The following is a 27,862-nucleotide window of genomic DNA, read 5'->3' as shown; positions in this document are numbered from 1 at the left end:
TATCAGTTTCAGATGCGTCTCCTGCAACATAACCACATCTGCCTTTAATTTCTTTAGGTGTGCGAGTACCTGTGCCCTTTTAATCGGCCCGTTCAGCCCTCTCACGTTCCACGTGATCAGCCGGGTTGGGGGGCTCTTTAACCCCCCCCCCCCTTGTCGACTAGCCATCCCCTTTTTTAACCCAGCTCCTCACCCGGTTCCCACGTACCCGTGTATCCCCCCGACGGCGCCCTCCCGCCTCGACCACCCCATCCCATAGCCGCTCCCCCTTCTCCTTAGCAGCAGCAACCCAGTTAACCCCCCCCCTCCGCTAGATCCCTTCCTAGCGTAGTTGCACCCCCCATGTTGCTCCCAGAAGTCAGCGAACTGTGGCTGACCTCGGCTTCCCCCCCTTGTCCTCGGCCCCCACTGTGCGAGGCCCCCTCCATCCTGCGTCCCTGTTCCCGCCATAATTACCATAGCGCGGGAACAAAGCCCGCGTTGCCCACTCGGCCCCGCCCCTAATGACCGGTGCCCACAGTTCCTCATACCCCCCCCCCCCCCCCCCCCATCATGGGGAAGAGAGAAAAGTTACAGGATCGCAAGATTAACAAACTGAAAAATCATCCCCCCCCCCCCCTTTTTCCTCGCCCCACATAATCACCCCACCACTTTGTCCCAAAAGTTCTTTCTCTCGCCAGACTATTCCAGCTTCTCTCCACAATGAATGTCCACGCCTCTTCTGCCGTCTCAAAGTAGTGGTGCTTCCCTTGGTGTGTGACCCACAATCTCGCCGGTTGTAACATTCCAAACTGGATCTTCTTTTTGTGAAGCACCGCCTTAGCCCGATTAAAACTTGCCCTCCTTCTCGCCACCTCCGCACTCCAATCCTGGTATACGCGGATCACTGCGTTCTTCCACCTGCAGCTCCGAGTTTTCTTCGCCCATCTTAGGACCATCTCTCTGTCATTATAGCGGTGAAACCTCACTACTATGGCTCGAGGTATTTCTCCTGCCCTTGGTCTTCGCGCCATAACTCGATAAGCTCCCTCTACCTCCAAAGGGCCCGTCGGGGCCTCCGATCCCATTAGCGAGTGAAGCATCGTGCTCACATATGTCCCGACGTCCGCCCCTTCTACGCCTTCGGGAAGACCCAGAACCCTTAAATTCTTCCTCCTTGAATTATTCTCCAGTACTTCCAGCCTTTCCACACACCTTTTGTGCTGCGCCTCTGTCTTCACCACCAGGCCCTGAATTTCATCTTCGTTTTCAGCAGCCTTTGCCTTCACGACCCGAAGCTCCAGCTCTTGAGTCTTCTGCTCCTCCTTTAGCCCATCAATCGGCTGTAATATCGGGGCCAACAACTCCTTCTTCAATTCCTTTTTCAGCTCTTCCACACAGCGCCGCAGGAACTCTTGTTGGTCTGGGCCCCATAACAAACGGCCACCTTCCGACGCCATCTTGCTTTGAGCTTGCCTTCCTTGCCGCTGCTCCAGAGGATCCTCCGCAATCCGGCTGCTATCCTCTCCTTTATCCATGCGTGTCCGGGGGGATTCCCTTCTAGTTTACCATACAGTGTTTTTGGCCGTTTAAATTGCCGTTGGGGCTCCTATTAAGAGCCCAAAAGTCCGTTCCACTGGGAGCTGCCGAAACGTGCGACTTAGCTGGTCATTGCCGCACCCGGAAGTCCTCGAGTACATTTTTTTTAATGCGTGTTCTCCTCTGAGAGATAATCATGGTCTGGGAGTAGAACACGTCTCATTTTGAATGTCTGTTGAATCAGACACTTCCCCCTCGCTGCAGTGACAATATTCTTTGGTGTCAACTTGGACAGGAACATTTCTGATGCGCCCCTTAGGCACATTATTCATTTCCGACCAGGTCATCTGACTACATGAGGGGCTGGTTTAGCACACTGGGCTAAGTCGCAGGCTTTTAAAGCAAACCAAGGCAGGCCAGCAGCACGGTTCAATTCCTGTACCAGCCTCCCTGAACAGGCGGGGGAATGTGGCGCCTAGGGGCTTTTCACAGTAACTTCATTTGAAGCCTACTTGTGACAAGTGATTTTCATTCATTTCATTTCATTTTCATTCATCTACCACTTAGGGCTGATATGGGGATAACTTTGTGCTTATGAACTGGATTGAGATGAGTCAGACCATTTCATTTGCAGCCCTTACAACATGCAAAACCTGGAGGTTGGATAAATGTGTCTATTCATGATTCTCCAAAGAATTCCTACAGTTAACTTATTTTGTACCGTTGTGTTATTTAATTGTACTATATTGACAATTATGAAATGAAATCTAGATGATTAATGACTTGGAGGTCCCTCCACCCCGTCCCCAGACTTGTATGAACTGGAGAGCCTGTTTCAAAAGGAGTGGGAAGATCATAGATACAATAATTAGGAGCGGGAGTAGGTCATTTGGCCCCCTCAAGCCTGCTCCCTCATTCAATATGATCATGCCTGATCTGATTGGGGTTTCAACTCCACTTTCCTGTCTGCCCCCATAACCCTTGACTCCCTTGTTGATCAAGAAAATCTAACTCCACCTTGAAAATGTTCAATGACCCGAAGACCTCCACTGATCTCTGGCGAAGAGAATTCCACAGACTAGTGACCTGCAGAGAAAGAAATTCCCATTGCAGTCTTAAAGACTCCTAATTTTTAAACTGTGTCCTTTTGTTATAGATTTCCCCACAAGGTGAAATATCCTCCCAGCATCCACTGTCCAGTCTTGCATGTTCCAGTAAGATAATTCTTTTTAATTCCAATGGGTATAAAGCCCAACCTGTCCAATCTTTCGTCATAAAAGGGCAGCACGGTAGCACACGTGGCTCGCACTGTGGCTTCACAGCGGCAGGGTCCCAGGTTTGATTCCCTGCTGGGTCACTGTGCGGAGTCTGCACTTTCTCCCCGTGTCTGCGAGGGTTTCCTCCGGGTGCTCCGGTTTCCTCCCACAGTCCAAAGACTGGTTAGGTGGATTGGCCATGCTAAATTGCCCTTAGTGTCCAAAAAGGTTAGATGGGTTTATTGGGTTATGGGGATAGGGTGGAAGTGAGGGCTTAAGTGGGTCGGTCCAGACTCGATGGGCCGAATGGCCTCCATCTGCACTATGTTCTATGTATGTAAAATAAACTTTGTCCCAGGAATCAGCTGAGTGAACCGTTTCTCAGCTTCTAATGCAGTTTTTTCCTTTATTAAGTAAGGAGACCAAAACTGAATAGTACTCCAGATGTGGTCGAACTAAGCTGCAGCAACCCTTCCCTCTTATAGAACCAATCGGCCCATTGAGTCTGCACTGACCCTCTGAAAGAGCTAAATTGGGCCACTCCCCCACCCTAGCCCCGTAGCCCCACCTAACCTGCAAATCCCTGGTCAACCTACCTAACCTGCATATCTCTGGGCTGTGGGAGAAAACCGGAGCACCTGACGGAAACCCACACAGACACGGGGAGAAAGTGCAAATTCCGCACAGGCAGTAACCACTGTGCCACCGTGCTGCCCACTTATTCTTGATTCTCCTTGCAATAAACATCAACATTCCATTTGCCTGTACTTGCTGTACCTGCTTAGCAACTTTTCCTGATTCATGTACAAGGGCACCCAGATCCCTCTGTACCGTAGAGTTCTGCAGTCACCATTCAAATGATATACTGCTTTTCTATTTCTCCTCTCAAAGTGGACAAGTTCACAATTTCCCACACTACTCCATCTGTCAACTTTTTTCCCATTCATTTAAACTTTCTAAATCCCTCTGAAGACTCTTCATGCCCTCTTGACAACTTACCTTCCTACCTATCTTTGTGCGATCAGCAAATTTAGCTGCCATAACATTTAGCTCTTCATCCTAGTTATTGATATAGACTGTAAATAGTTGAGACTCTGTCACGGTTCACTCTTGTTCCAGGATAAATAGGTTTGTAAAGAAAACGCAAAACACTTTGTTTTTACATGAGTTTGAAAATTTAACAAATATTTACACTTGAACAAAATACTTTTTTGCGCTTTACTGAAAACACATGAATGGGTCCCATTTACACATACAAAGGAAACAAGAACTTGCACACAATTCATTCAGGTAATCAGCTTCAACATTGCTCATTCAGATAAGTGATACATTACTGGATTTTGTGCATCTCCACCCCTCCCTCCCAAACTCTGCATGTTATTTTAGAGGAGCGGTTATCGTGGTTCAACGATGGAGCTACAAGGACATCAGAATTAATTTGCAAAATCACTGTTCAAGCAGTGGCGAACGATGTTTCCTCTCATGTGCCTCTCATAATCTGTTACAGTAACCATGTTGTTTGGCAGGGAAAAAGCCAGCTTGGTTTTTTTTGGAACTAATATGCACTAACCAAACTATCTGGTACAGGCCATTGGCTGGCATTGAACATAAAAAGTAAAAAGAATCAGAGCCTTTAACAATTAAAAACACTTCCAGCAACTCTTTGTATATTTTATATAACTACTGCCATTCATTAAAATACTTAATTAAAGGAGGTTTTAAGGGTTGATTTTAAAATTCACCAGATCACCTGTCATTGCAAGTTATTGTTTTCAGGGACATTGAGTCCCCAAGTACATAGAACTGGAAAGGAAACCCAGAATGCATAAATTGACTTTTCTGTAAATTTACCAGGGCTTGCACGTGAAAAAATGAAAATCGCTTATTGTCGCAAGTAGGCTTCAAGTGAAGTTACTGTGGAAAGCCCCTCGGCGCCACATTCCAGCGCCTGTTCGGGATGGCTGGTACGGGAATTGAACCGTGCTGCTGGCCTGCCTTGGTCTGCTTTAAAAGCCTGCGATTTAACCCTGTGCTAAACCAGTCCCTATGAGATAAAATGTATGAGATAATCACTCATTGACCAATCTGGGACATGCATCAGAGGTTGTGGACATTCTTTGAAAGATTATTAGCAAACTTTAGACATGGTTTGTTGTAATTAAGCTTTAATTGCTGTTACAGTTCCTTGTGTTGAAGATGGATGTTAAGATTTGAAAGCTTCAACGCGTGCAATGGCCAAATTGCACATCCAGCAGTCTCTATTCCGAAATGGAGAAAGTTAAGTTGGCTCAGATGATCTTGGGAACCTGTGCTTCCAGCAGGGAGCAACACTGATAGAACAGTGGGTTCAGCACTTATCTCTAACCTGCCCTACCGGCCAGCATAGCTTCTCCACTAGGAACACAGAATCACCCCTTTTCCCCTCCATTTTCTATTGGCTCTCTGTTCCTCTATTCTAGTTTAGAACCTGCTTGACATTGCAGAATAGCCAGAAAAAAAATCTATTATACACAGCCTAATATGGACTAGAAATAAGTAAAGTTGCATTGCCGGCCATTGTTGAAGGATCTGACAACCAGGAAACTAGCCTCTTGGAGAATTTCACAGACTGTTGTAAATACGTTTGATGATGTCACCTTCCCCCTTCTCCAGGATTCCTTTCTGGACATAGGTGTCAACTTGTTGATCAATGATGTCACGCAGCTTCTGAAGATCATACTCTGCAACAAATTATACAACACCAATTTCAGGTCTGGGCTCACACGATGGTCTAGATCAGGGGGTCTGCAACAATGTTTGAGATCGAATCTGCAACCTGTGACCTCTAAGAGTTGCATGCATCTCATTAAGGACTCGTACGCAGTTCCCAATCTTGATTGATCAGACTATTGTGATGTTAAATGGTTTTGTTCCTTTTTAAATAAAACTTTTATTGACATTGTACTTGCGAGAAGGTATTCAATTAACAACTTTTTTCTTTCAAAATCCGTTCATATTTTGTAGAAATTTGTCTCTTGTTTTTCATTCTTATTGGCATTTGAGGAACAGCATTAGATCCGAAGAATTTTTTTGTTTCAACTTTTATTCTTAAAGTCGCCCATCCCTAGTCCAGGTGAAGGATAGACAGTATTTGGAAAGTGCTGAATTAATATGCACCTTAATTACGTAGCATTTAGATCTCGCTCTCGAGGGAACAATTCTGCCTTCTCAACAGTTTGGTCCAAATAATTAGTAATGAACTATGGCTCACTTTAAATATCTGCACAATTCGTAGGTTGTCTGACGTATGGGAAATATAATTGTGAAATGTTGTAACTGATGTTTTTTTTTATTGCCAAGAAGCCTCTTGAGTTCAAAATAAATGACGTTGGCCACCCAATTGGAACACATTAAGAGGCTAATGAAGGTTGGAAGTTTCTGAGATGGAGTGGTATTCTTTCAATTATTCGTGCTGTAAGACTTATTTATGGAGTATGGTTAAACTGAAAGAATTAACCCCCCCCCTCCCCCCCCCCCCCCCATTCAAAGGTGAATATGATGCTCTGATAGTTCAGTCTAATCAGGAATACAAATTAATTTCATTATGCATTTACAAGATATCATCTATATCGTGCAAAATTAGTTGTGAATCTACTTTTTTTCCATTTTTTGAATTAGTCATAATAAAATGAAGCCCTTGCCATCAATAAATCTAAGAATCTAATTTGCACAGTTGGTCTTAAACCATATAATCTCAGGGTGGCATGGTAGCACAGTGGTTAGCACTGTTGCATTACAGCTCCAGGTCCCAGGTTCGATTCCTGGCTTGGGTCACTGTCTGTGCGGAGTCTGCACGTTCTCCCCGTGTCTGCGTGGGTTTCCTCCGGGTGCTCTGGTTTCCTCCCACAGTCCAAAGATGTGCAGGTTAGGTGGATTGGCCACGCTAAATTGCCCTTGGTGTCCAAAAAGGTTGGTGGGGTTACTGGGGTACGGGAAACGATGGAGGTAGGGTGCTCTTTCTAAGGGCTGGTGCAGACCCGATAGGCCGAATGGCCTCCTTCTGCACTGTAAAATTTATGCTCTATTTTTCTGTATAGGTAAGTAAAATATTCAATGTTAGAATATTCTTATTTTCTTTACTGCTGAAAACACATCTTAATTGCCAAAACTGCCAAATGTACCTTCTCCATTTCCTTGCTTATTGTGTTTCTTCAACCATTCAATATTCTTTCTGATCGCTGAGAGATACGATTCTGTTTTGTCAAAATCTGTTGACCGACGAGGAAAAAAGAGCCATTAGTTGTTGAGTAACAAGAGTAGTGTGTCGATTCAAGTATTTAAAAGCAAAAGGTTATAGCGTTTGTGAAATGTTATGACGCAGTTCACATAAAACAATATATCGCAAGCCCTGCATGTTTAACCCAGTAACCAAGATGGTGTTCCGAATGCTCAGTAATGACAAAACATGTTACAGGGCTTGAACTAATGGTGAATTGGGCGCAACAAGTTTCATTTCAAGTCAGTATTTCACTACCCTTTATTCAATGCCGCTTTCAGAAATGCTCATAAATGTAGTTCAAGGACTGGCCCTCACGGTGATGTAAAAAGGCACATGACAGAGACATGTTAAGACCTAGACATGGAGATAGCTCCTTGCCTGTACCCACTAGGCAGTGCTGAGGGTTAGGCTTGGAGGGCCGAAGGGCCTGTTCCTGTGCTGCATTGTTCTTTCTTTGTTCTTTACCGTATTTGTTGCAAGCAGTGGCTAAAGACTTGTTAACATACAGAGGACTACAAAAACCTCTCTAACAGACATGTTCTGTAACCAGCACCATTCCTACAATAAACAGGGCACTTGCCTTCATATATATTACCATTGTATTTTACAGATAAAGAGAAAATTCACTCACTTGATAAATTGTAATATTGAAAGTACAAATACCAAACAATATGTACAAGTATGTTTTTAAAGTCTTCTTACTTGCAGTAGGAGGGCTGGAATTACCTTACTTTCTAATACTCCGAACAACAGAATAAAAGGGAATATCAGTTTATTCCAGGACTGGCTTCATCCTACCGTGAAGAGAGGTCATGAAGCATAAAGACACAGCCTCATTTTCTATTTTTATTTTAGAATAGTTTACTATTCAGTAAAACTAAATATAAAATGTGAAATAGCACAGTTCTAACAGATTGCTGTAAATTACTTTTAACATTGTGATTCTAGCTTTTTTCATTATCGACATCCTTGCGTTTACATTTGGTGCTGCTGTAATTTACAATATTTTGTTCCACCTTCTTCCATATGCAACATGATTCCTTTGGGTTTTGAGCTGGGAATGTCATTTTGTCCTCAAACATTTCTTAAAAGACTACAGTGACCTTCTAGTTACTGCAATAGAACAGATTTTGTTCATTGAGCAGTTGGTGAACACCTCGGGGGATTATGTAGAGTGCAGCTAATAGGACTGTGGCTTAGATCAGCCATAAGCAGAATTCCAAGCCTGATTTGAAGCTAGTATTTTTGCTTTCTAGCTCGCGTACAGTGACTATTGCAAACAGCCTCACATAATTATGCAGAGGGTGTTACTTCATATCAAAAACAGCGGTAGTTAATGCTATTATCCTAATTTGAAATGGAACCTTTTATCCACAAGCAATAATTTTTTAAATAATAATCTTTATCGTCACAAGCAGGCTTACACTGCAATGAAGTTACTGTGGAAAGCCCCTAGTCGCCACATTCCGGCGCCTATTCGTGTACACAAAGGAAGAATTGAGAATTTCCAAATTACCTAACAGCGCGTCTTTCAGGACTAGTGGGAGGAAACCGGAGCACCCGGAGGAAACCCACGCAGACACGGGGAGAAAATGCACACTCCGCACAGACAGTGACCCAGCCGGGAATCAAACCTGGGACCCCCCCTGGCGCTGTGAAACCACAGTGCTAACCATTGTGCTACCGTGCTGCCTAGTGATCACTAATATTAGAGAACGTGCTTAATGTTCATCTTCATTCACCATGCAATTTAAAAACATGCTTGACAAATGTAGGCAATAAATTACAATCCTTAGTGAATTTTTTCAACCATTGCACTGGAAAGGGTGCAATTTAACAGACAAATTTTTAAGTCATTTTGGGCGCGATTGCTGGGACGTTTCTCGACGGTCGCGTGGGCGAGATAGCGGCCCATATTTAATGGCGAGACGAGACACTTTGTTCCCCCGAGGGGGTCGGAGGACCTGCAGCAGGGTCACCAATACTGCCTGGGAGGCAGTGGCAGTAGTGGGCAGCATGACCAGGAGGTCCAGCGTCCAATGTCGGAAGAAGACCAACGATCTCCACCGAGCTGCAAGGGTAAGTTCCCACCTCTCTCCTGGCATCAGTTCCACCTGCCACCCCTCAAATTCCAAACCCCCCCCCCCCCCCCCCCAAAAATCACTCACTGACACTTCGCACCCTCACCACATCCGGCCTTTGGGCTTGTTCCTCAGCACCCTGGCACCCACCAGCACAACCCCTTCATGGCCAGTTGTGGTGCCCAAATATACCACTTTGCCACTTGCTATAGACCCCCCGATCCAGCAATCGCGGCTCATAAAGCCCTCCCTTTGTCCCTGCAGGAGAAGATAGTACATAATAAGCGGGAAAGGGCCAAGACGAGGGTCGGCATGCCAGAGATCCAAGTCCTCAACCCCTATGAGGATGGGCCCTGGAGATCACGGGGCTGACCAAGGAGAGAGCAGTCACCGACAGTGAGGTTAGCCTGCACCGCAGAGGTGAGGACCCACTGCCCCTTCGCCCAGATGACCTGTCTCAAGTGAGTTGTTCATGTCAGACAAAATGATCCTTCCCTCTCACTGACCACATGTCCCTTTTGCAGGATTCACCAACACAGAGACACACACCTTGGTGGGTGCCATTAATGGATAAGCTTCTGGGGCACAATCTGGTGACAACCACACGGTTGCTGATGCACATAAGATGGAGGCAGGAACATTCAAGGGAGTCGGCAGTCTGCTGGAACCCAGAACTCCGCTGAGTCGCATTCAGAGGCCGAGCAACTGGACAAGGTTCTCCCAGCGCTGATGCAGATGCTAGGACACGGCCGTGAGATTCGGGAGGATGTCAACGACATTCCAACGAGTGCATTGCCGATTGGAGGAGTCCCAAAGGCTACGGGCACAGGAGATGATGCCTGCAATGCATGACACTGAGGCCAACAGTGCTAGAGTGGTGACCGCAGTGGCAAGCCTGCAGCACATGGTCAGCATCTTGAGTGGTGGTCTCTTAAGGGCAGCATGGTAGCATAGTGGTTAGCACTGTGTCTTCACAGTGCCAAGGTCCCAAGTTCGAATTCCCCGCTGGGTCAATGTCTGTGCCATTCTCCCCATGTCTGGTGGGTTTCCTCCGGGGTGCTCCGGTTTCCTCCCACAGTCCAAAGACGTGCAGGTTTGTGATTGGCCATGCTAAATTGCCCTTAGTGTCCAAAAAAGGTTAGGAGTGGTTATTCGGTTACGGGGATAGGGTGGAAGTGAGGGCTTAAGTGGGTGGTGCAGACTCGATGGGTCGAATAGCCTCCTTCTGCATTGTATGTTCTATGTCTATGTAAAGCATGACTCAGTCTAACGGCCATGGCTGAAGGCCTCAACACCATGTCCCAGTCGCTGAGGGACATGTAGATGGGCATTGCCGAGGCACTGAAGGTTATGTCCCAGTCACTGAGGGACATGTCCCAGACTCAGGTGGACACTGCCGGAGTACTGCAGAGTGTGGCCCCAGTCACTGAGGAGCATTGCTGAGGGCGTCGACACCATGGGGCAGACAATGGGGAGCAGCCAGGACTGGCAGGGCCAGATGATGCAGAGACCTCTGGTGCTCACCCCAGCTGTCCCTCCATCCCATGGATATTCCCAGGGCGCTATGGGCACCGTCAGGGAGGAGGAAGTGCTGGAGGCCAAACGGGGCCTGCCACAAGACAACAACTGGAGTCTCCAGTTCTTCCAAATCCTCCCCCCTCCTGATACCGCCACACCTCAAAGGCAGCGGGCAGAACAGGGGTGGTATGGCGAAGCCAGTGACACTGGTTAACCTGGCCAGGGTCCTCTGGCTCCAGGCCCCCCAGAGGACATCTGCCATAGGCATCAAAGGCCACAGGGCGTGGAAAGCAGCAGGCTGCCTCCGCCTCTGATGTGCATTCTGGGGACACACCTAGATGTAGCAGTTGACCACGAAAGATCAAAATGAGTGAAGAGCACTGGGGGGGGGGGGGGCACTGTGTAGCAAAGGGGGAATGGAAATATCCAATGTTTACTATTAAAACATGTTACACCTGATACATGTGAAGCCTCTCACATTAATCTTCAAAGCAAGCCTGCTTGCATTTCGACCCCCTATTGCCCTCCGTTTCCCCCACTCCCTGTCCCCCTGGCACAGTGGTTCAAGATCAAATACCCCGTGCAGACCCCGTTCTGAGGATGAGTGTGAGCGCGCTGGCTGCAGCAGAAAGACGAGTCAGGGTTTGGCATGAACTGAGGAGTACCAGAGCTTTCCTCGCAGTGATTGTCACTCTCCTGCCTTGTGTATTGATCCGCTGACAGTGTCGTTGCAGGTCCATCACCCTGGGGGTGATGTTACACAGATGCTGGGAGTGTGGAATAGTGTAGTCAGGGGGGTTGGGGGGATGGGGGGGGGGGGGGGGGGGGGGAGGGGGGTGTGAGGGAGAATTAAGAGGGAGAGATTGGGTAGGGGAGGAGGTGAGCTTACGGACAAAGAATTGGGTGAGGAAGAGGGCCTCTCTGGCCCTCCGCGCAGGCCGGACCGGAGACAGTGGTTGCACATGAGTTGAACATTCAGGGAGTGGAACGCTTCCTGTGGATGAAGGGAACTCCCTGATACCTTCGTGCGCGCAAGGTGACATGATGGCCATCAATGACCCCTGGACCTGGGATATCCCAGTGATGGCAGAGAATCCTGCAACCCCGGACATCTTGGTGGTCTTGGTCCCCTCAAAGTTGATAATAGTTTGCTGCCTGGGCAGACAGGGCATCCGTGATCTCGTGAATGCACTTATGGGCTGTAGCTTGGGAAATGCCACACCAGTCCCCACTCAAGCCCTGAATTGAGCCAGTTACATAAGGTTCAGGGCTGTAGTGGTTTTCACGGCCACCAGGAACTGGTGTCCTCCTCCACGAGGACGTGGCACAGGTGCCGCACTGTCTCTTTGTTGAGACGGAGTCTCCTGCAGCACATGCTGTCCGTCATCTCCTCGAAAGACTAACGACAACATTGGCCATCGCTGGCATCCCACTTTGGGTTCTTCTCGGCCTGATGGGCGGCCGGGTCGTCAGGGTGTGCAGCGCCCCCTGTCACACGGTGGGGGCCACCTCCAGCCTTCGTCACGCTGCTGCCATCTCCGGCATCCAGCCGACTAGGCTTTCACCAGCTCTGTGAGGACAGCCTCTGCGGGACTGACTTAACCAGCCATTTTATTATACCTTTAAGGAATTGGAGAAGAGAGAGACCGACATCAGTTCAGGCTTCACTCCGGGAACCCCAAATCCTCCAATTCTCCCCCATCCTGATGTGGCCCGCCTTCTCTTAGAGTGCCATCCAGCGAGCCAGTTGTGCTGGAGAACCTCGCTCTGCACACACACCCGGCCACATCAGGAGCCCCTGGACGCCCCCCACCCCCCCCCCCCCCCCCCCCCCCACAGCACTGGAGAAGCAGTGCTGCATGCCTGAAATGGAAATAGCTCCTCACCTCATCAGTTCCCCTCAGCAGCCATTGCACTAGCTTCACATTTTAAAAAAGTAGTACTAAATGACAGCCCGTGTGGTTTCTCGCTGCGGGGTCGTTTAATTCCCAGGCGGCTGTTACGTCCAACTTCAATCTCGCCAAAGAGATGGAAATTAATGCAAAGTGGGATTAATGACATCTTGCAATATTTGGGCGCGATCCAGAAATTGCCATCAGGAGCAGGCTGGTTGGGATAGCAAACTGATTTGCGGTTTTAGCCTTTCCCGCTATTTAAACAGCGCTCCCAGTACCGCGCCACTTGCAATGCAGTGGTTAAATCATGACCAATAACTCCTTGTTTTTTGTAAAACCATATTGTCAAAAGATCCTGTGGATAACAGCTGTGTAATAGTAGTGAGAAAGTGACACATAATTAGAAATTAAATCACTGAAAATGCGCTGGAGCCCAATCGCATTTGCAAAAAGAGTTGGCTGGTTTTCAATAAAGATCCTCTGTCAAGATGCTGTCTGATCTGTGTAATATTCAGGATTCTTTTATTTCAGCCCTCTGGTGTCTCGATTTAACAAGGCAAATAGAAGATGAAAATAATTGATCCATCTTTTTTAAAAATGTTTAATAATTGTAAAACCCACTCATTCGGGGTTGCGGGGATAGGGTGGAAGCACGGATTTGTGAGGGGTAGGTCTTGCCTTACAAGTCTTATTGAATTCTTTGAGGAGGTGACCAAGCATGTGGATGAAGGTAAAGCAGTGGATGTAGTGTACATGGATTTTAGTAAGGCATTTGATAAGGTTCCCCATGGTAGGCTTATGCAGAAAGTAAGGAGGCATGGGATAGTGGGAAATTTGGCCAGTTGGATAACGAACTGGCTAACCGATAGACGTCAGAGAGTGGTGGTGGATGGTAAATATTCAGCCTGGATCCCAGTTACCAGTGGCGTACCGCAGGGATCAGTTCTGGGTCCTCTGCTGTTTGTGATTTTCATTAATGACTTGGATGAAGGAGTTGAAGAGTGGGTCAGTAAATTTGCAGACAATACGAAGATTGGTGGAGTTGTGGATAGTGAGGAGGGCTGTTGTCGGCTGCAAAGAGACATAGATAGGATGCAGAGCTGGGCTGAGAAGTGGCAGATGGAGTTTAACCCTGAAAAGTGTGAGGTTGTCCATTTTGGAAGGACAAATATGAATGCGGAATACAGGGTTAACGGTAGAGTTCTTGGCAATGTGGAGGAGCAGAGAGATCTTGGGGTCTATGTTCATACATCTTTAAAAGTTGCCACTCAAGTGGATAGAGCTGTGAAGAAGGCCTATGGTGTGCTCGCGTTCATTAACAGAGGGATTGAATTTAAGAGCCGTGAGGTGATGATGCAGCTGTACAAAACTTTGGTAAGGCCACATTTGGAGTACTGTGTACAGTTCTGGTCGCCTCATTTTAGGAAGGATGTGGAAGCTTTGGAAAAGGTGCAAAGAAGATTTACCAGGATGTTGCCTGGAATGGAGAGTAGGTCTTACGAGGAAAGGTTGAGGGTGCTAGGCCTTTTCTCATTAGAACGGAGAAGGATGAGGGGCGACTTGATAGAGGTTTATAAGATGATCAGGGGAATAGATAAGAGTAGACAGTCAGAGACTTTTTCCCCGGGTTGAACAAACCATTACAAGGGGACATAAATTTAAGGTGAAAGGTGGAAGATATAGGAGGGATATCAGAGGTAGGTTCTTTACCCAGAGAATAGTGGGGGCATGGAATGCACTGCCTGTGGAAGTAGTTGAGTCGGAAACATTAGGGACCTTCAAGCAGCTATTGGATAGGTACATGGATTACGGTAAAATGATATAGTGTCGATTTATTTGTTCTTAAGGGCAGCACGGTAGCATTGTGGATAGCACAATGCTTCACAGCTCCAGGGTCCCAGGTTCGATTCCGGCTTGGGTCACTGTCTGTGCGGAGTCTGCACGTCCTCCCCATGTCTGCATGGGTTTCCTCCGGGTGCTCCGGTTTCCTCCCACAGTCCAAAGATGTGCAGGTTAGGTGAATTGGCCAATGATAAATTGCCCTTAATGTCCAAAATTGCCCTTGGTGTTGGGTGGAGGTGTTGAGTTTGGGTGGGGTGCTCTTTCCAGGAGCCGGTGCAGACTCAAAGGGCCGAATGGCCTCCTTCTGCATTGTAAATTCAATGATAATCTATGATTAATCTAGGACAAAGGTTCGGCACAACATCGTGGGCCGAAGGGCCTGTTCTGTGCTGTATTTTCTATGTTCTATGTTGTATTTTCTATGAGGGCTTAAGTGGGTCGGTGTAGACCTGATGGGCCGAATGGCCTCCTTCTGCACTGTGTGTTCTATGTATTCTTTTCACAGTAACTTCATTGAAGCCTACTTGTGACAATAAGCGATTTTCATTTCATTTCATTTCTCTGCAAATTTCTAACAATTGCAAGTGCAGTTCAGTTAGCCAGTAGCTATGACATGATTTTAACTCGACCGCCCAATTTTCTTCCATGCATTCCATTTATTCCTCAAAATGCGTCAATCCACACCAACTTCAAGAAGGATGTCAATCCATAGCAGAGCTGCTAAAAGGTTTGTGAATAAACTTGAATAAACCATTCGGAAATCTGGATCTTTTGGCAGGTACATGAAAACCAGCCTAAGGCAACAAACAATTTCACATTGGAGATTGCTCCAATTATACAATCAAACCTCAATCTTGAAAATCCTTCAAGGAGTCAAGGAAAAGCTGCTCAGGCAATGATCCAGCACATTGATTGCTTTGGCAGGTGATTTACAATCGGTCCCTTTCATGAACCGCCTCATCCATTTAAACTCTGATCGCCAAAGTAATAATAGTCGCTTATTGTCACAACTAGGCTTCAATGAGGTTACTGTGAAAAGCCCCTAGTCGCCACATTCCGGCGCCTGTTCGGGGAGGCTGGTATGGGAATTGAACCCGCACTGCTGCCTTGTTCTGCATTACAAGCCAGCTGTTTAGCCCACTAAACCAGACGTAATCGACCAAAGCTCGAAATATTCATCCATTGCCAAATGTTTGGCACACTAGCCTTGCAGTTGAAGAGAAACCTAATTACACATGGGAATCAAAATGGATCTAGATATCCCTAAAGTCAACTTTAAAATTCTATCGCAAATCTTAAAAGACATTTAACCGTTTCTGCTGTCTGATCTGGAACTTGGCTCCACAGCTGTATGAATTCAACAGCTTGTGAACATGAATTACCACAGGATTACTGGGAGGAGTTTTTACTTGCCACGCCTCTGAGAGTGGGTCTCTCTGCATGCTGTGGAGATTTTCGATCTGTCAAGTTCCCCACCCTGAGGCAAACCTGATTGTGACCGGATTGGCTTCTAACTGGGTGGAGAGCACTCCAGAGAAGGAGTGAGTCCAGGTGCGTCCTTGATTCTTTGGGGAGTGTGATCTTGGAGTCGCCAGACCATTTCCAAGTAGCGGGGAGGGAGATATTGGGCTGGATTCTCCGATCCTGAGGCTACGTCCGCAGGATCCATCTGGTCTTATGACCAGAAAGTCGGCGGCACCCCCGCATTGATCCTCTGCCCGGTGGGGGGCTAGCAGCCGTGCAGGGGAAAGCCCCTTTTAGCACCTGGAATGGCCGGGCCCGTGGCCACGCATGCACACGTGGCGTCCGGGGCGTGCAACACGGTGCCAGCTGTGTGTGGACCCGGCCTGCCAAAAACTGCCCCCCTGTAATCAACCTAGCCAGCCCCCACCCAGCCCTCCCACCCCTGCTGAAGCCCCCCCCCCCCCCCTGCCAGAGGAACAGCTCCCCCTGACTGTGGCGGCGCTAGACTCAGTGCGCAGCCGCCACGCGAGGTCCCCGAACGGTAGCGACTTTAAAACCACTTACCTTTACAGGAGCAGCCCTTTGGATTTCGGCGGGAACCGGAAGTTCGACCTCTGGCAAGTCCCCCCCCCCCCCCCCCCCCCAGCCAATAAATTCTGGTGGAGAGGAAACCCGAGACACTACACGTGTAGTGTCTCCCACCCACCCTCCTCCTCTAACCTAATAATAAGACCCATTGGTGTAAGGTAAGTGCCATATTATATTATTATATTATTAGCATTGTGCAGGTCAAGGATTGGAGGTGGAGGAGCAGTCTCTGTCAGAGAGAGAACCTGAGAACATCTCAGAAGGTAAGCAAGTGATTTTTACTTTTATACCTTTTTTTTCAAATTGTGTGTGTCGGGGGGAAACTGAAGTGACATCACAGAAAAGCTGTGACCTGAGTGGCTGGTTGGGATTCTAACCTAAATTTTTTTGAGTATTTGGGAACTAATTAAACATAATAACTTAATTATAATTTAGAGGATATCTAAGCCAGAGATCGGAGAATATTATAGTTAGCTATCGCATTTCTATTAGAAATCTAGTGCTAGGAAACAGATAGTTGACAGTAACTTTGCAATTTAAAAAAAAAGTATTAAAAAAAAAAAAAGACAAATTTTAATTTTAATTAATTGACGCAATGTCAGTTAGAGGGGTGCTGTGCTCTGACTGTGAGATGTGGCAGGTCCGGGAGGCTTCCAGCGTCCCGGATGGCTTCATCTGCAGAAAGTGCACCCAACTGCAGCTCCTCACAGACCGCATGGTTCGGTTGGAGCAGCAATTGGATGCACTTAGGAGCATGCAGGTGGCGGAAAGCGTCATAGATCGCAGTTATGTAAATGTGGTCACACCCAAGGTGCAGGCAGAGAAATGGGTGACCACCAGAAAGGGCAGGCAGTCAGTGCAGGAATCCCCTGTGGTTGTCCCCCTCTCAAACAGATATACCCCTTTGGATACTGTCGGGGGGGATAGCCTATCAGGGGAAAACAGCAGCAGCCAGAGAAGTGGCACCACGGCTGGCTCTGATGTTCAGAAGGGAGGGTCAAAGCGCAGAAGAGTTATACTTATAGGGGACTCTATAGTCAGGGGCACAGATAGGCGCTTCTGTGGACGTGAAAGAGACTCCAGGATGGTATGTTGCCTCCCTGGTGCCAGGGTCCAGGATGTCTCCGAACGGGTAGAGGGAATCCTGAAGGGGGAGGGCAAACAGGCAGAGGTCGTTGTACATATTGGTACTAACGACATAGGCAGGAAGGGGCATGAGGTCCTGCAGCAGGAGTTCAGGGAGCTAGGCAGAAAGTTAAAAGACAGGACCTCGAGGGTTGTAATCTCGGGATTACTCCCTGTGCCACGTGCCAGTGAGGCTAGAAATAGGAAGATAGAGCAGACAAACACGTGGCTAAACAGCTGGTGTAGGAGGGAGGGTTTCTGTTATCTGGACCACTGGGAGCTCTTCCGGGGCAGGTGTGACCTGTATAAGATGGACGGGTTGCATCTAAACCGGAGAGGCATAAATATCCTGGCCGCGAGGTTTGCTAGTGTCACACGGGAGGGTTTAAACTAGTATGGCAGGGGGGTGGGCACGGGAGCAATAGGTCAGAAGGTGAGAGCATTGAGGGAGAACTAGGGAATAGGGACAGTGTGGCTCTGAGGCAGAGCAGACGGGGAGAAGTTGCTGAACACAGCGGGTCTGGTGGCCTGAAGTGCATATGTTTTAATGCAAGGAGCATTACGGGTAAGGCAGATGAACTTAGAGCTTGGATTACTACTTGGAACTATGATGTTGTTGCCATTACAGAGACCTGGTTGAGGGAAGGGCAGGATTGGCAGCTAAACGTTCCAGGATTTAGATGTTTCAGGCGGGATAGAGGGGGATGTAAAAGGGGAGGCGGAGTTGCGCTACTTGTTCAGGAGAGTATCACAGCTATACAGCGAGAGGACACCTCAGAGGGCAGTGAGGCTATATGGGTAGAGATCAGGAATAAGAAGGGTGCAGTCACAATGTTGGGGGTATACTACAGGCCTCCCAACAGCCAGCGGGAGATAGAGGAGCAGATAGGTAGACAGATTTTGGAAAAGAGCAAAAACAACAGGGTTGTGGTGATGGGAGACTTCAACTTCCCCAATATTGACTGGGACTCACTTAGTGCCAGGGGCTTAGACGGGGCAGAGTTTGTAAGGAGCATCCAGGAGGGCTTCTTAAAACAATATGTAAACAGTCCAACTAGGGAAGGGGCGGTACTGGACCTGGTATTGGGGAATGAGCCCGGCCAGGTGGTAGATGTTTCAGTAGGGGAGCATTTCGGTAACAGTGACCACAATTCAGTAAGTTTTAAAGTACTGGTGGACAAGGATAAGAGTGGTCCGAGGATGAATGTGCTAAATTGGGGGAAGGCTAATTATAACAATATTAGGCGGGAACTGAAGAACATAGATTGGGGGCGGATGTTTGAGGGCAAATCAACATCTGACATGTGGGAGGCTTTCAAGTGTCAGTTGAAAGGAATACAGGACAGGCATGTTCCTGTGAGGAAGAAAGATAAATACGGCAATTTTCGGGAACCTTGGATGACGAGTGATATTGTAGGCCTCGTCAAAAAGAAAAAGGAGGCATTTGTCAGGGCTAAAAGGCTGGGAACAGACGAAGCCTGTGTGGCATATAAGGAAAGTAGGAAGGAACTTAAGCAAGGAGTCAGGAGGGCTAGAAGGGGTCATGAAAAGTCATTGGCGAATAGGGTTAAGGAAAATCCCAAGGCTTTTTACACTTACATAAAAAGCAAGAGGGTAGCCAGGGAAAGGGTTGGCCCACTGAAGGATAGGCAAGGGAATCTATGTGTGGAGCCAGAGGAAATGGGCGAGGTACTAAATGAATACTTTGCATCAGTATTCACCAAAGAGAAGGAATTGGTAGATGTTGAGTCTGGAGAAGGGGGTGTAGATAGCCTGGATCACATTGTGATCCAAAAAGACGAGGTGTTGGGTGTCTTAAAAAATATTAAGGTAGATAAGTCCCCAGGGCCGGATGGGATCTACCCCAGAATACTGAAGGAGGCTGGAGAGGAAATTGCTGAGGCCTTGACAGAAATCTTTGGATCCTCGCTGTCTTCAGGGGATGTCCCGGAGGACTGGAGAATAGCCAATGTTGTTCCTCTGTTTAAGAAGGGTGGCAGGGATAATCCCGGGAACTACAGGCCGGTGAGCCTTACTTCAGTGGTAGGGAAATTACTGGAGAGAATTCTTCGAGACAGGATCTACTCCCATTTGGAAGCAAATGGACGTATTAGTGAGAGGCAGCACGGTTTTGTGAAGGGGAGGTCGTGTCTCACTAACTTGATAGAGTTTTTCGAGGAGGTCACTAAGATGATTGATGCAGGTAGGGCAGTAGATGTTGTCTATATGGACTTCAGTAAGGCCTTTGACAAGGTCCCTCATGGTAGACTAGTACAAAAGGTGAAGTCACACGGGATCAGGGGTGAACTGGCAAGGTGGATACAGAACTGGCTAGGCCATAGAAGGCAGAGGGTAGCAATGGAGGGATGCTTTTCTAATTGGAGGGCTGTGACCAGTGGTGTTCCACAGGGATCAGTGCTGGGACCTTTGCTCTTTATATAAATGATTTGGAGGAAAATGTAACTGGTCTGATTAGTAAGTTTGCAGACGACACAAAGGTTGGTGGAATTGCGGATAGCGATGAGGACTGTCTGAGGATACAGCAGGATTTAGATTGTCTGGAGACTTGGGCGGAGAGATGGCAGATGGAGTTTAACCTGGACAAATGTGAGGTAATGCATTTTGGAAGGGCTAATGCAGGTAGGGAATATACAGTGAATGGTAGAACCCTCAAGAGTATTGAAAGTCAAAGAGATCTAGGAGTACAGGTCCACAGATCACTGAAAGGGGCTACACAGGTGGAGAAGGTAGTCAAGAAGGCATACGGCATGCTTGCCTTCATTGGCCGGGGCATTGAGTATAAGAATTGGCAAGTCATGTTGCAGCTGTATAGAACCTTAGTTAGGCCACACTTGGAGTATAGTGTTCAATTCTGGTCGCCACACTACCAGAAGGATGTGGAGGCTTTAGAGAGGGTGCAGAAGAGATTTACCAGAATGTTGCCTGGTATGGAGGGCATAAGCTATGAGGAGCGATTGAATAAACTCGGTTTGTTCTCACTGGAACGAAGGAGGTTGAGGGGCGACCTGATAGAGGTATACAAAATTATGAGGGGCATAGACAGAGTGGATAGTCAGAGGCTTTTCCCCAGGGTAGAGGGGTCAATTACTAGGGGGCATAGGTTTAAGGTGAGAGGGGCAAGGTTTAGAGTAGATGTACGAGGCAGGTTTTTTACGCAGAGGGTAGTGGGTGCCTGGAACTCGCTCCCGGAGGAGGTAGTGGAAGCAGGGACGATAGGGACATTTAAGGGGCATCTTGACAAATATATGAATAGGATGGGAATAGAAGGATACGGACCCAGGAAGTGTAGAAGATTGTAGTTTAGTCGGGCAGTATGGTCGGCACGGGCTTGGAGGGCCGAAGGGCCTGTTCCTGTGCTGTACATTTCTTTGTTCTTTGTTCTTTGTTTGGTGTGAGCACACGTGAGCGACACCATCGGGACTCGGCCCATCGGGGGTGGATCATCGGGGGAGAGCCTCAGGCGACGTCCTGAGGCCGTCCACATGCCGTGTGGCGTAGTGCCCGAGTACACTGTTTTTGAGGGGGCGGAGCATCGCAAAACTGGTGGCGCTCCGATTCCGACATAAACGTGAATTCTCCGGCCGATCGGCAAACACGATTTCGGCATCGGCGATCGGCGAATCCAGCCTATGATTCCTGAACTTGGGAGTTGGGCTGGTTGCGCGGGGAGGAGGTGGGGAGAACGTTTGCTCCCAAGGCGTTTCTAGTCTTGGAAGGGGAGGAGGGGGTGATAGTTTCTATGGTGAGGGTATCTTGTTATGGGTGTGTGTGTGTGGTCTAATTAGCCTTCCACATGCACCGGATCCCACCCATGTTAAAAATCCTCCATAGAATGATACCGCAAAGACTGAGTACATTCCACTAGATGTTGTAAGCATGAGACAATCTGATATTTTGTACTGGCTTCTCAGAGTCTGTCGTACCGGGCACTCTGAGAATCATTCCGAATAGAGCAGTTAGTGAATGATAGATTAATTCATCTGTCACTTCTCAAGAAGCCATGGGACAGGCAGCGGAAGATATCTCAAGTGTGTGTTAGCAACGTCATGGAAGCAAGGTTCGGAACATAATATTCTTGAGATCTTTTGGACTGAAGTAATTCACAATGATGAAGGAGCTGTGTTCCGAAAGCTAGTGATACAAAACAAACCTGTTAGACTTTAACTTGGTGTTTTAAGACTTCTTACTGTGCCCACCCCAGTTTAACGCCAGCATCTCCACATCATCTTTTCCATTGATGCATTGAAAAGAATATCAGTATGAGATCAGTGAAGTCATGGTGCAAATCGGAGCAAGCAAAACGTTGCTTCCTCAGACTGCTACTCATGTCCGAGTTGAAAGATCTACACTTTCTTTCAACCTACAGTTTGCAGGTTGTGTGTGATGGTTCAGTGCACAATACCCAAGAAAACAGCAAAGGATTGGCTTTGACTCACTTCTTTGATTTAATGGCGGACGTGCTTCCCCGCTCCTCCAGAATGTTGGTAGATAAGGGGTGGGTGAGAGGGAATTCTTTCAAATGACTATGTTATATGCTGTCCAGCAGCCCAGTTCAGAACTACTTAATGTCCTCTGTTATACAATTCTGTCGGCCCTGGGACTTTCACATACAATGGGCTGAATTCTCCGATGCCGAAATCACGTTCGGCAACGGCACAGAGAATCCACGATGACGCCAAAATCGGGGACGGCGCCATTTTCGTGATGCTCCGCCCCTTAAAGCGGCGTAATCTAGGAGTATGCCGCACGCTGCATCCACGGCCTCAGGCCATTGCCTGAAGCCCGCCCCGCGATGCTCCGTACCCGACCGGCCGCCGAGGTCCCGACGGCATGGCACGTGTGGTCTCGTCCATCGTGAACTCAGCGTGGCGACTGCGGACTCAAGTCAAGCGCCGCCACAGTCGGGAGATAGCCGATCGGCGGGCAGGAAGGGCTTTATTCAGGGCTGGGGGCATTGTGGGGGGTGCGGTCGGAGGTGCGTGAGCCGGCCGAAGGGGAGGACTATTTTTGCGATCCAGGTTGTGCCCGTCATAAAGCACGGCCGCTGCAAGCCGCCGCCGTGTGCATGCGCGGCCATGGACCCAGCAATGTTCTGGGCCGTATAAGCAGCTAGAGCTGGGAGCTCTACACTGCCTGGCTGATAGCCCCCCTTCCTGGCGTAAAACACCACCGTTTTCACACCAGCGTGGGGACTTAGTCTCCCAAACAGAGAATCCAGCCCAATATTTTGGTCAGGTATTGAGTGAACATTTGGCTTTCTCCCCGACCTAACTGCTGCACTCCAATATCAGGCTTGTTATGTAGATAATCATATTTTGCCACTGTATCGCACACCACTGATTTAACGGGATTCCAAAATATATTCCACTTTGCTGCTAATTTGGATTTGTGATCTCCTGTGAAAGGCATAAGGACAGCATATTGTTCTCATTTATTCATTCACTACAAAGCGAATGTCACTTCTCGTTAAAGAGAATAATTGTGAACCTTTTACCTTTAGAATTTTCTGTTTTGTCTATTTCTTTTGTGGAGTCCTCAGAACTTACAGATTCTTTCTGCAGCTTTCCCAAATTATTCTTTGTGCTGTCTATGTCCTCACTCCTACCTGCAGAAAACAAACCTTAATTTAATATGAGACAACAAATCATTTGTACAGAATTTATATTCCTGGCAGGGGATATGATTGTTTCAATTTAATTGTATGTGCGTTTAGTTCTCATCTGTACCTGCTGCTTCCTTACTCATGGGATAAGCCTTGGCTTTGCCAAGCTTGTTCTTTGTTTGCACGGCTATCATTGCATCCAAATTCTCTGCAGGAAAAACAGACAAAAGTCCAAATTGAGTCCCACTTTTTTTCAAACCATGTATAAACATACTCTCCAAGGTTATGAGTTGGATTGAGTCATTTAGTTGTTTCTGGTTGAAAACCAGCCTTTTTCAAATCTTTTTCCATTCTCTCCTCCCTCACAAGCAATTCCTTTCCTGTAACCCTGCGGTAATATGTAAATAAAAAAACCCGAACAACAAGTAAACTTGTCAACTCTTCGGCAACATTCCCTCATTCGGATTCATTTGATATTGGCCTCACCGTGACTGCACCTCGCCCAAACTTTCAGGAATAACCAACCTAACCTTACCGTGACCCCACATGATTGATGCAGTAAGCTGATCCAGATGGGCATTCCAAGCTCCCGGTTAATACTCAAAATGTCCAGAATGCAGACTTATCTCTGATGCTGCAACCTCAGATGCACTGATTATACAACAGACAAGCTTCTCAGGATAACAGATTACATTGATGTCCCTTTCAACAACAGATGTTCAAGTCTCCAGAGAAAAAACGTTCCGACATTGCAGATTTCAAATAGTGGCGTCCATTTTATCATTCGTCCTCCTTCCTCCTAAAGTTATACTTTCCGGCTCGAATGAAAGATGCTGTGTGCACATGTATGTGAAAAGTAAATGTAAAGTCACCATAGTCTCAGATGACCACAGGCTGCTCTCCCCTTTGAGGGGGAGGGCTGACTGGTGGTGATTTATTATAGAATCATAGAATTTACAGGGCAGAAGGAGGCCATTAGGCCCAGTGGGGTTGCACCAGCCCTTGGAAAGGGCACACTACTTAAACTCATGCCTCCACCCTATGCCCGTAAGCCAGTAACCCCATCTAACCTTTTGGACACGAGGGCAATTTAGCATGGCCAATCCACCTAACCTGCACAATTTTGGATTGTGGGAGGAAACCGGAACCCCCAGAGGAAGCCCACGCAGACACGGGGAGAAAGTGCAAACTCCACACAGACAGTCACCCAAGGCCAGAATTGAACCAGGCACCCTGGAGCTGTGAGGCAGCAATGCTAACCACTGTGCCACCGTGCCGCCCCCAATTTAACCTGAGGATCACTACACCTCCAGCGAGGGGCAAGGTTGAGAAGGCGGGAATAACCTCATTTATGCATCTGAATGATGAACTGTAGATTTCTATTCCTTAGTTTATGTTAAAGGAATTCATATTTAATTTACTATATATAATGTACAATGTAAATTAAATGTAAATGCAGTTAATTATTACAAACGAGTTCACCCCTGTAGACAAATAAATGGTGATGAGATAGCTAGACAGCTCCTCACCTTCATTTTCACACCTCACTTTTCATCTTGGGGCTAATGGCAGGAGTAAATTAGTTCAATTTAGAAACTGCCAGCCTAAATGACATTGCTACAAATTGAAATTAAAGCTCCTGTTTGAAAGCAGACCGTTCAAGCACCTAATCACAGCTGAATCTCATTCGTTGCTCAGCATCAACTGAATCCTAAGTTGTCACACGGTCTGGACATAAATGGAGGCACAGTATCTAAGCAACTAATTATGTGTTGATTCCTGTAGAATCATACAACACCGTTACTTTAGTTCCTGTAGCAACTCACATCCCATGAAGTGAGCATTTAGCTGAGCGTTTAGTATTTGCAGTCCCACATGTTGATCTTGCTCACTTTTATCAAACGTCTCTTGAGTACTTTATTGGAATGCTTTGTTTGTCATGACCAATATTATTTAGCTGACAGTGCCACATGTTTGGAATAATTGACAAAGCAAAAGGTAAGGTTATTTAAAACAATGAAAGTCCATGCTGAGGAAGTTAATGTACAAGGTTGAGAGCTTTCGATGGACCAAATGGCCTCATCCTTGGAACAGCCTCACCCCTGATTTTTTTTGTATTCTTCATATGAAGTAAGTTTTAGCCGATTTAATCACGTTTCTGAATGGGTATGGGGCCATGGTATAAAACTACCACAAATATGCACTAACTGGCATTAAATTGGCACTCAGAAGGGCAAAAGATTGGTTAGCATGGTGAATAAGAAAAGCTGTGCTGGGTATCTGGGGTCAGGCCAGAGGCACCTTGTTGCAGAAATGTCAGTAGAGTTTATTTATTTATTCAGGGCATCGCTGGTAGGGTCAGCATTTATTGCCCGTGCCCGTCCCTTATTGTCCTTGAACTGAGAGGTTTGCTAGGCCATTTCACAGGGCATTCGAGAGTCTAGAGTCACATGTAGGCCAGACCAAGTAAGGGTGGCAGATTTCCTTCTCTAAAGGACATTAGTGATTAGTGAACCAGCTGGGTTTTTAACAACAGTTGGCAAAGATTCATGGTCATCTTTAGACATTTGATTCCAGATTTTTATTGCATTCAAATTTTACCACCTGCCATGATGGGATTCGAACCCGGTTTGCAGAGCATTACCCTGGATCTCTGGATTACTAGTCCGGTGACAATGCCACTACGTCACCGCCTCAACCATACGACTGTCCTTGACCATGCTTGGAGGTGCCTGATCTTGTATCTGTTGCATGAAATGGAAAGTGTTTCATTCTCCAAGAATAACATCCATTACTTTGGATGGAAAAAAAGCACCCAAGAAACTTTAAAAATAAATACAAGTCCCATCATTGAACATGAGAGTTTTGCATGTGTATGTTGAGCAATTAATGTGAGAATTTTAGTTGTATAATCATAGAATCATAGAATTTCCAGTGCAGAAGGAGGCCATTCGGCCCATCGAATCCACACCAGCCCTTGGAAAGAGCACCCTACACAAGCCCACGCCTCCACCCTATACCTGTAACCAAGTAACCCCACTTAACCTTTTTTTTACACTAAGGGCAAATTAGCATGGCAAATCCACCTAACCCGCACATCTTTGGACTGTGGGAGGAAACCGCAGCACCTGGAGGAAACCCACGCAGACACTGGGAGAACGTGCAGACTCTGCACAGACAGTGACGACAGCACGGTAGCACAAGTGGCTAGCACTGTGGCTTCACAACGCCAGAGTCCCAGGTTCGATTCCCCGTTGGGTCACTGTCTGTGCGGAGTCTGCACGTTCTCCCCGTGTCTGCATGGGTTTCCTCCGGGTGCTCCGGCTTCCTCCCACAGTCCAAAGATGTGCAGGTTAGGTGGATTGGCCATGCTAAATTGCCCTTAGAGTCCAAAAAAGGGTAGATGGGGTTATTGGGTTACGGGGATAGGGTGGAAGTAGGGCTTAAGTGGGTCGGTGCAGACGCGATGGGCCGAATGGCCTCCTTCTGCACTGTATGTTCTATGACCCAAGCTGAGAATCGAATCTGGGACCCTGGAGCCGTGAACAACTGTGCTAGCCACTGTGCTGCCGTGCTGCCCTTAATGATTTAGGATTTATTGTATTAATCAGAATTGTCTCAAAACACTCCACCTATACAGAATTAAATAGAGGTTATGGCACAGAAACATCCCCTTTGCCCAAACAGCTTGCATTGGTGTTTATCCTGAACATGAGTATGTGTCTGCTCTATTCCAAGATCACCTTTTCCTCGTATAGCCTAACAATGTTAAACCAGTGTTTGGTTCAATCATTAACACCAGTCATGCATTCTACATCCTGACAACCCTCTGAGAGAGGAGGGGTGAGGCGGGGTTCCTCCTGCTCCACCCTGAATCTTTCACATTTAATTTTATATCTAATGATATCCCATTCTAGATCTCTTAATCACTGGAAACAGACTTCCTTCTACTCGCAGTCTCAGTAATAATACGGAGTTGGCCATTCAAGACTGAGATGTGGAGAAAGTTCTTTACTTGAAGGAAACGGACGCAGTTTGCATCAGAGAACTTAGTGGGACGCCTTTATCTATTTCCAATCACTATGAGAAACTGCCCTTAACTCCCACCCTTGATTCCTGTTTTCTAAATGGTTTTTAATTCAACTTGTTACCTTTTCTATGATTCCATCCTCCTTCACCTTCTCTATTAGCCTCCCAGTTTGACATCTTGTTAATAGCATCCTGAAAACCCATGTACACCACATCCATTGCTTTTTCCCATGCACCTCTTTAAAGGATCAACCAGCAACATTGAAGGCCAGTGAATGGTGTGATGCAAACGTGCACTGAAAGACCCGACAGACATTAGTGAGATGAAGAAAATGACAATCTGTTTGGTAGCATTGGTTGAGAAAGGAAATTTTTTTTTCTTTCTTTGAAATAGAAATTTAAAGTATCAAATTTTTTACTCCCCAATTAAGGGATAATTTAGCATGGTCAATCCACCTACCCTGCACATTTTTATGTTGGGGTGAGACCCAAGTCGAAAGGGGGAGAATGTGCAAACTCCACACAGTCAAGGCCAGAATTGAACCCAGACGTGCAAACTCCACATAATAATAATAATCTTTATTGTCACAAGTAGGCTTACATTAACACTGCAATGAAGTTACAGTGAAAAGCCCCTCGTCACCACATTCCGGCACCTGTTCGGG

At 47.1% G+C, this 27,862-nt stretch overlaps 1 protein-coding gene across 1 annotated transcript in view; it reads right to left on the bottom strand.

The window, feature by feature from the left end:
• Window positions 1-3,926: 3,926 nt before the first annotated feature.
• The window catches only part of scg3 (secretogranin III), a 45,291-nt gene continuing 21,355 nt past the window's right edge, over window positions 3,927-27,862 (bottom strand). Inside the window, exons 9-12 of the mRNA XM_072470630.1 lie at window positions 23,293-23,376; window positions 23,061-23,171; window positions 6,935-7,021; window positions 3,927-5,494 (exon numbers count right to left, since the gene is read on the bottom strand). Of these exons, the coding sequence (XP_072326731.1) occupies window positions 5,376-5,494; window positions 6,935-7,021; window positions 23,061-23,171; window positions 23,293-23,376 (401 nt within the window). The 3' untranslated portion in view covers window positions 3,927-5,375. The remainder of the gene's footprint in view (window positions 5,495-6,934; window positions 7,022-23,060; window positions 23,172-23,292; window positions 23,377-27,862) is intronic.

This window comes from Scyliorhinus torazame, chromosome 12, assembly GCF_047496885.1.
Source record: "Scyliorhinus torazame isolate Kashiwa2021f chromosome 12, sScyTor2.1, whole genome shotgun sequence".
Taxonomy (NCBI): domain Eukaryota; kingdom Metazoa; phylum Chordata; class Chondrichthyes; order Carcharhiniformes; family Scyliorhinidae; genus Scyliorhinus; species Scyliorhinus torazame.
This window is presented reverse-complemented; position numbering and strand designations above follow the sequence as displayed.